At 39.9% G+C, this 9,196-nt stretch overlaps 1 protein-coding gene across 1 annotated transcript; it reads right to left on the reverse strand.

The window, feature by feature from the left end:
* Positions 1 to 509: 509 nt before the first annotated feature.
* PAO1 (polyamine oxidase 1) lies at positions 510 to 8,265 on the reverse strand. Its single transcript, XM_077362236.1, has 10 exons — positions 8,180 to 8,265; positions 7,849 to 8,098; positions 7,101 to 7,226; positions 6,945 to 7,006; positions 6,688 to 6,842; positions 5,350 to 5,493; positions 5,094 to 5,243; positions 3,392 to 3,646; positions 2,433 to 2,514; positions 510 to 1,136 (listed from the first exon to the last, which is right to left on the reverse strand). The coding sequence occupies exons 1-10, from the start codon at positions 8,223 to 8,225 to the stop codon at positions 910 to 912; spliced, it is 1,497 nt and encodes a 498-aa protein (XP_077218351.1). The 5' UTR covers positions 8,226 to 8,265; the 3' UTR covers positions 510 to 909.
* Between the last annotated feature and the right edge of the window lie 931 nt (positions 8,266 to 9,196).

A 9,196-nucleotide genomic window follows, 5' to 3' on the forward strand; every position in this document is an offset into this window, starting at 1 on the left:
ACGTAGTGTCAACAAAATTGATTCCCCCACTAAACTCTATAAAACTAGAGGCTCAACAGGATTGTTCATCGATCACACAACAAGGGCCAATGGGGGTGCCCATTCTCCTGATTTTAGCAAGTACGCCATGGATTATAGCATTCCTCACGTCTTCTTTTTTATTTTTTTGGTAGGTAAGCTGGGATCGAACTTGCGAATTCAAGGTTGAGAAATAAAGAGTCAACCATAGAGCTACATGCCCTGTCCCTTTTAGGGTACGAGGACTTCTCAAGAGGTCAGCATTCTAGTACTAATCTTGCCCAAGCATACTGAACTTCGGAGTTTTGATAGGATCCAGTTAATAGGATCATAGGCCGTTCCCATGTTTTCCTCATGTTATCTATTTCCTGTATAGTAGGGATTTGTTAGCCACCTTCGCGGAAAGCCCTTTTACTCCCATTTTAGTATTTAGTTCATGCAATAAGGCCCCACCCATCCACATACTTTAGATTTGTAAGATCCTAACCTCGAAACAAAACCGCCAAGAGACTGAAAGATTAGTAAAAAAAAGGAGGGGGAATATGCTCCTCCAAATAAATATAATGTAATCTTGCATAACACAAGCACAAGTCTTCACGTGATTAAATATGAAAAACACTCACTTTTCACTTTTCCCCATCCTCACGACCGACTCTTTCATGTCTTAATTTTCTTGTTCCCACAGTTCGGACCCACTAGCCAACTCGGACGATGCTAGGCCCAACGGAGCCCGCCCTCTTGTTCCCCCCTTCGCGCCTCATCTTTTTCTCTCTCCTTGGAGAACTCATGTGAGTAGGAGGAGAAGGGATTGGAAGATGATCCGATGGGTTCCAAGGGATGTCCGAGTAGGTTGTTTGACTCACCAGAGCGAATTGGGTTGAGGTGAGCGAGTCATTTGATGGCTTCTTGGATGACGAGCTTACCGCTGAGGAAGAGTTGTCGAGCTACATCCCATTTCTGGATACGAGACACGGCCTCCTGCTGAGTCAGACTCAGCGACTCGGTCAGAGCCAGTAAGGGCTTGAGGAGGAACTCACTTCTTTTCAATTTCCTCTCTCGTTTCTTTTCTTCCTTCTCCTTCTTCATGGCTTCTAACACCACCTTACTTGTGTCAATACCTGCTCAAGCCAAACCCAAAGCTGCAATTAGAGTCAAATAAACACCGGCAAATAGGGGTGTCAACGGATCAGATTCAGATTGTTCTTCGGATCCAACTTCCCATGTCTCAGTCACGATCCATTTCAAATAGGACCGTCCATCGGAGTGTCCTAGTAGGTCCTACATAGGTTGTATAGAGTTTAATTTCTCAAAAGAGGACGAGGGTGAAGTCAATAGTTAGAGAAGGAAAAGAAGGGGAATAATATCGATTTCGAACTGTCCAGCGTGCTTTTATTAGTTGTTTAGATCCGATCGGTAATTTTTTCGGAACCTATGATTAGGATCCGAAATATGTCCATGGATCCTAGTAATGTGTCTAGGTCCTGTCCATTAAACTTCGGATTTGGATGGTCCATCAGACTGTCTTAATCCATTGACACCCCTGCAAGTAAATGAAATTTCCACTCCCAATAGCATTTCCATCCAATCTTTTTTGTGATTTTTATGAGGGTTTTTGGCACAAGAAGTCTTCTCCTTTGCTTTATTGGCAAAAACAGTCTTTTAATTAGCTTATGTGAGTGAATTTTGCAAATCCGGTTATGCCATCAATTTTTGACTAAAATACCCACGCCACGAACTCAACCCAAACCCAAGCATCGAGCAGGGGCTACCATTTTGTGTCATGTTTGAATAGATAGGTCCCACAATCTCCACCCGAGCCCATGTATAGAGTGGGGCCCACCATTTTACACCTCATGCTTTGAATTTTGATGGGATGGGACTTTATTTACACCCGGGCATAGCACGGGACAACAGTGTTAGTGTACATAGAAATGATATTCCCACACACTTTATTCAAAAAATATCAAGGACATTTTGATCTTTTTACTAGTCAAAAAATAAACAGGGGTATTTTGGTCGGAAATTGATGGCACGACGTGATTTGCAAAATTCACTCAAATGTGATAACTCTAATTGTAAATTGTTAGACTCCAAGACTGTTTTTTTGCTAATAAATCAAAGTAGAGGACTTCTTTTGCAAAACCCCCCCTTTTATAAAAGGACAGTGATAAATCGACCCCCCAAAATGATAAATCGACTCTCCGTGTCTATCTCTCTAACCCATAGAGAGAGAAAGGCACATGGGGAGTCGATTTATCACTCCCCTTTATAAAAATGGATGTCTTCTTTGTTTCTATTTTACCTCCATATTCTGCCACGTGTCGAACGCCAAACACGCTCTTAGATTTTACTAGGAGCTTTGAATTCACAAATTAACCCCAAGTAAAACAAAACCCAGTTCTTTTTTTACTCACCTGATAGATAACCTCCGTGAACGTAACCGTTGAATCTCTCGTTCGTGTGTTCTCCCGTGAAAAAGATGGGTCCCACAGGCGCCTGAACCAATAACAACCCAGTAAATCAGCTATAATGTGTGAATCATGCAACATGGTACGTGAAGCAGTAATGGGTTATTGGGTACAATACATTTAAAATTTAGGTGGGATTTCATGAGTTTGAGGGCCACCCAAAACAAAAGATCTCAGCTGTAGTACGGATAACAAAATAAATCCTTTTATACAAATAGCTACATGATATAGGCACTCTTCTCTTGTTCTCTGTTACATGCTTCTCTCATTAGAAGTTACACAATTAGAATTTAGACGGGTGTGGCAGTGGCACTTATTAAAAGAAAGGAGTGCCAATATCATTTTCACATCTATACTATATACCAAACTTGTTTCTTTCCTTGATCATTCCTTTTCTTTCTGAGGAAATATTCTAGTCAGAGATATTTTTTTCATAAAAATTTGAGATTTGCTAAGCAATTTCGAAGAAAGCCATTTTTGCATCTTGCACGAGAGAACAATCACATATTCTACACACAAGTGGGCCCGTCATATCCCACAAATCCATGCACAGAGCGGGGCCCACCATTTTACACTTCATCTTTTGATGACGGCATGGCCCACAATTTTACATGACCAAGAATGCCGGTTAAAAATTAGGGATTTGCTAAGGTCCATCACAAAAGGCATTTCGCGGCAGGTCTGTCGCATGTTAGACCACCCACCTTGTGAATGGAGACAAAAGCCCCAGCAATTCCCAAAAAAAATAAGGTAAGTAACATATCCGCATCGTTTTTACTTGGAACAGCCCCCACTATTTTCTTTATGACCACTAGTGGGGCGGCCCCAAGTAAAAATAGGGGCGAATATATCATTTCCCAGTGACAAAGATAAAGGAATGAAGAGTAAGAGAGAGAGAGATTGACCTTTACGTCAGTAAAGTGGTGATGGGTGGCAAAAATAGGGTAGTTGCTATAGCTGCCACGCTGGAACCGGTTGGTCCACCATCTAGGTACGAGTATATGAGAGGCATCAGGTATGTGGGGTCCGAACATGTCCCTCAACACGCACATTGCTTCCTTCAAAGTCTCTTCCTCACTTTGTGATTCCACACGCTTTGATTCTCCATTCGTCAACGTGACCACCAGAATGTTTGACTCCGGGTATGCGTTTTCCATGTGCTGTTCAAAACCCCCACCATTATCATTAGCTTTCTTACATGCATCCAATCATCTAACATTTTCTATTACTTAATTTCCTTACGGGGAGATTTTATATGGTGGCTGAACTTTTCAAACTTTACATGTAGAGGTCGGAGAGAGAACACTTATCCATCAAAAGCCTCGCTTTCTGACTTTTCTTTGGATCTAAAATCAAGGCGGCAGGTTTTCTCTCTCCATGCCTCTGTGATTTCATGGTCCGCCACCATATAATTTCTCCCTTATGGGTTGCATTTTCATTAAAAAAATGTTTAAAATATAATATTTAAGAAAACTCTACGCATAATTAATTAAGGGAAGTGATATTTACGCCCTTTTGATTACTAGGGACACCCAACACCAATGTAACAATGACTAAAGGGAGGCTAATGTACTTGACGTCTGAAGAATCCAGTAGGTTTGATTGCCACGTACACCGGGTGTCCTTAGTAATCAAAAGAGGCGTAAATATCACTTCTCTTAATTAATTGTCCTTTTTAATAACATTTGGATGGATGGCTTGCCGGAGAGGCGGAGAGTTAGAAAAAGTCATTGATCTATTTTTATCCATTTTAAAATTTATTCCCACCGTGCACGTACAGTGTTTACAAAATTAGATAAAAACAAATCCTATAAGCAAAAGTCCAATTGAGTTCGCAACTAATTATGGATTTATAATACATAGATTCTCTCTATATAAAATTTGGATGAGCTTTATTAAAAAACAACTCCTATTTTGACAACTTAAACCTCCAGCTGATATGCCAGCTCAATGACCGAAACCGAAATTTTTTGAAATTCAATTTTTCGCCATTTACCAAATTTCGGACTTTAATGACATTATTTATTTTTTTTAAAAGTGTTACAAAATTTCGGCAGAAATTTCGAAATTTGGGTCCGGAATTTCGAACCAAATTACCAAATTTCGGTTTTTGGTGGGGTCCGAAAAAGGTTACCAAAACCGAAATTTTAAACCATGATTAGGAGTAAAGAATGGTAAACTGAAGGGTACCCTTGCAAAATGACTTTCATTTGGAAAATTTAAAGCCTACAAGGGGTGCCATGTGAATAGTAAATAGCAAACAAACAAATGCTAGGGAAAAACAAAAGAAGAATGAAAAGGAAAATAACGTAAAGAGAAAACGACAAATTCCTTATTTTTACTACTTGATCTTTCTACTTTCTGGCGCAACCAAAAAAGTGGAAAATCAAAGTATATGGTGATATTCTCCCTTTCCTAGTAGGTTGCTATTTACTACTATTCACATGAGAGTCCTTGTTGGCTTTAAATTTTCCAAATGAAAGCCTTTTTTGTTAAGTAGGTTGTCTTTCCTCTCAAATCAAGAGAAAAAGGTAATAAGCAAAAGGCAAGAAGAGAAAGTTCAAAATAAAGGCGAAGGTATCAAATTTCGAAAAAGTGAGAACAGACCTGCCAAAACGTGTAGTATCCTCGCTTCTCATGGGCATATAGGAAGAACTCCGTCCCTGGCCCACACGGCCAAAATTTATATGGAAACTTGAGAAATATCTTTGTATACACTATTACATCCAACTTAGACAAGGCTTCCAGTTTCCATTTCTGCAAATTTTTAAGCCAAATGCATTGCAAAAAGTATATTAGATGGATATAAGTACGTTAGATGAATATGTTACGAGAGAGAGAGAGAGAGAGAGAGAGAGAGTACAGGTAAGGATGGTGAAAATGTAATGAGGTCGCTTTGGAGTACTCCCACACTAACGGATAAGATAACGTATTTTGCATTATAAACGGAACTGTCCTCCGTTTTCACCATTACACCGTTTCTAGAGTACTGTATTTCCCGAACAACCTGTCATAATAAATGGAGAGAGCAGAATCCGAGGGAGAGAATGAGAAATATGAAGTCAAAAAAACATAAAATAAAAGCCAAGAGACAGTTGTGAATTTCTGAACAGTCAAACAAAAAACTCCGTGCAATTTCATTAAATCACCCATACCCCAACACTCATAAATCCCTCCCTTTCTCATTAAAAATCTCTTGTCCAAACCCCCATCCACCCTGCCCTTTCGGGAACCCTCTTAGAATGGGGAAGAAGCTTCTAGATATGTTTTTATTTTATGGGATTTGCTAAGCTCCATTGCAAAAGGGTTTTCTCGGCTTGTCTGTCGCACATCATCAGCTGTTGTCTTCATTAACGAGGTGGCTGGTCTGACCCGAAAATCCTTCTGGACGCTAGCAATTACCTTATTTTATTATTTCATTTGGAAAAAGTCCAAATCCATGAATTCACAAACAACAAGCGATGAAGAAACCACTTTGACCCATAGTGGAAAAAAATAATCAGAAACCATGAACTTTTTAGAACTCCCCAAATTCCATTTTCTAAAAGAGAAGAAAAAAGTTGGACTTGGCCGAAAATCTTTTCTTTTTCTCTGTTTTGCCAACGTTGTTACACATAAACCAAAGTTGGGTCGAGCTCATAAATGAGAAATGAAACTAAAAAATAAAGAGAAAAATACACATACACCCCTTCAACCATGGCTAAATTTCACTTCTAACCCGTGACAAAGATACCTCGTTTATCTTCAATAATACTTGCTATGTGACGGGGTGGACGCAGGGCGGAGCCAGGAATTTACACTTGCGTGGCGGACTAATTTACACTTGCCTGAATTGGGTCATTGAGGGGGCCATGGCCACTAAGCATGCATGTAAAGTCATAAACCAAAAAAGGATTTTGCAATTCATTTTGGGGGTGGGGTGGGGGGGTGTGGCATGCCCCCTCCTGCTGTATGTGCCTCCGCCCTGGGTGGACGGGAAAAAATTGTCACGGGTGTCTTTGATTAATTTTGAACTATAGGGTGAAAAGTAAGGAGTTCGGACCTCAAAAAGTTGAGGGGGTGTATTTGGTACTTCGATACCACTGGGTTAAAAGTAGAATTTGGCCATAGTTGAGGGGGGTGTATCTGTATTTTTACCAAAATAAAAAAAAAGAAGGAAGAAAACAAGAAAAAGGATCAAAATGAAAATTAATGAATCTACCTTGTTAAGCTTTAATCGATCATCAACAATATTTCCTTCCTTTGTGAAAAGAAAACTTTCGGCCATCTTATAAAGCAAAAATTCATAGCCTCTCTCATCTGCTACCAGAAATTCACGCTCTCCTAAATCTGTATATGTGGCAATGGGCTCCACCTCTACACAAACAAAAACAAAAACAAAAACAAAAACAAAATTAGAAATTAATTTCCCCACGACAATTAAAATTAAAAAAAGAAGTAAAACCCAATTCGAATTACCTGCCATTTCGAAATCGTGGAGAATGAAATCAATGGCGAGCTCGATTGGAGTAGATGGTATCCTGATTAAATAAAAAAGGGTGAGTTCCACTTGTGATTTTTTTTTCTTCTAGGAAAATGTAATGAAGTGTTTGGGGAGAAGGAAAAGGGAATTACAAGGACGGTTCGAGTAACGATGAGAAACCTTGTAGCTTAGCTTCCTCATTCCTCAGCTCCCTATTTGCAGACTCCACCGCTCTTTTGTATGAATCGGCCGCTATTTTACTCGGAAAAATTTTTCCACTAAAAAAAAAAAAATTTCAGTCAGAAAAACAAAGCAGAGAGAGAAAGAGAGTCGCGTTTCGTCCGATAGAGAGATAGAAACGCGTTTCGTTCAATAGAGGAAATCAAAGCAGAGAGAGAGAGAGTCGCGTTTCGTCAAATACAAAGAGAAAGAATCGCGTTTTGTCCAATATATATATAGAGAGAGAGATAGAGAATCGCGTTTCGTCCAATACAGAGAGAGAGAGAGAGAGAGAGAGAGAGAGAGAATCGCGTTTCGCCCAATACAGAGAAAATCGCGTTTTGTCCAATACAGAGAGAGAGAGAGAGACAGTCGCGTTTCGTCGAATAGAAAGAGAGAGAGAGAGAATGAAGGTTCCTATGCACGGAAAGGAAGAAATCTAGACCGTTGGATTACTGGGAAGCTATCAAGTACCGGCGCAATTTAGCGAAAAACAATATGTAAAAAGTAACTTGCGCGAGGTGCTCCCAATAAAACCCAGCCCATCACTATCCCTACTTCTTTTCCTCGTTCAAACGCCAAATCTCTCTCCCATGGCCGAAACAACATGACATATCGGACGAAACCCGATACACCAAAATATCAGATAAAACGACAAAAAAATAAAAAAAAAATAAAAACCTTTGGTCATAGATGTTATATCTGGCATTACTGTAATCGGAAAAACAAGTTCTAAGACCAGTTTTTTGGGCAAGTTCCCAAACAGGATTAGACTCTTTCCCTCCCACCCCCTGAATCCATCCTGCTCCCATCTCCACCGTTAATCCACCAAATTCCTCCTTCCTAACCCTCCCTCCTATTCGATCCGACGCTTCTAAAATCACCATATCCTCTACTCCATTCTCCGCTAAAATCTTAGCCGCTGAAATACCTTCAAAAACAGAACAAAAATTAAAGAGTCAGACACAAACTTTCCAACGGAAAACAAAAAATAATCACTTTTTATAATTACCAGAAATTCCAGCACCGATTATGATTACAGAGCAAGATGAATCCATTAGAGAGAGAGAGAGAGAGAGAGAGAGAGAGAGAGAGAATTTTGATTTGTCAAGAGTATAGGTTTCACAGCTTGGGTTGGGTTTATATAGCGATTTTCAAATGACGAAAATAGCCTTATATTAGGAAGTCGGTTTGTGGGGAGTTTGTGAGGAATGTGAGGGGTGTTTTAGTAATTGGCGTGTGGTCAACGTCAAAACGTGAAAGGCATTATTGAATCGACGGTGTTAGCGCTGGCAGAGTCCCAAAACGCGAACTCGCACAGCACAGCCCACCACTCCGGAACACGTGTGCAACTTGATCAATTGTTGGCACGTGATACTCCCACCTCCGCACGTGCTCAAGGTCACTATTCCTAATTTATGCTATTCCCCCACCCCCTATTGGATAGTTGGATTTAACACGAATTCTATCATTTTGGAATTATTCCGGAATAATCTAAAAAGTCTCGAATTAAATGCAGATCCCCTCTACTAAACCCAAAATTTTCATATCAGTGTAATTTTTATTAGAGGAATTCTAGACTCAAGGGAGCCCTCGCTAAAAAGAGGTGAAAGGGCTCCCCATTGGCTTCACATCACCACCCTATTTGACTTTTCGGCCGTTATTAATGCATGTTGGTGATGTGTAGCCAATAGGAGAGCCCTTTCACCTCTTTCTTGTAAGGGCTCCCTTCAGTCTAGAATTCCTCTTTTTATTAATAAATAAGATGTATCCACTCCTTTTGTTTTTCTTCTCCTAGATAAGGCAACATTTCACTCCCTTTTGTTTTATTTCTCCTAAATAAGGCAACATTTCACTCCCTTTTGTTTGTTTAAATGCTAGAGAAGTTGGTGGACATATATCATTTGTGTTATTTTGTATCTATAATGTGAGGAATGCTAAAGTGAAGGGTGCTCTTGATAAAACCAGCTCCATGGGCACCTCGCATCCGTGTCATTTATTTTCGTTTGAAAGAAACGAAGCCTTCATT

Source organism: Tasmannia lanceolata, unplaced genomic scaffold, assembly GCF_043159265.1.
Source record: "Tasmannia lanceolata isolate RefF3 unplaced genomic scaffold, GAP_Taslan_0.1 ptg000019l, whole genome shotgun sequence".
In the NCBI taxonomy this organism is placed as follows: Eukaryota; Viridiplantae; Streptophyta; class Magnoliopsida; order Canellales; family Winteraceae; genus Tasmannia; species Tasmannia lanceolata.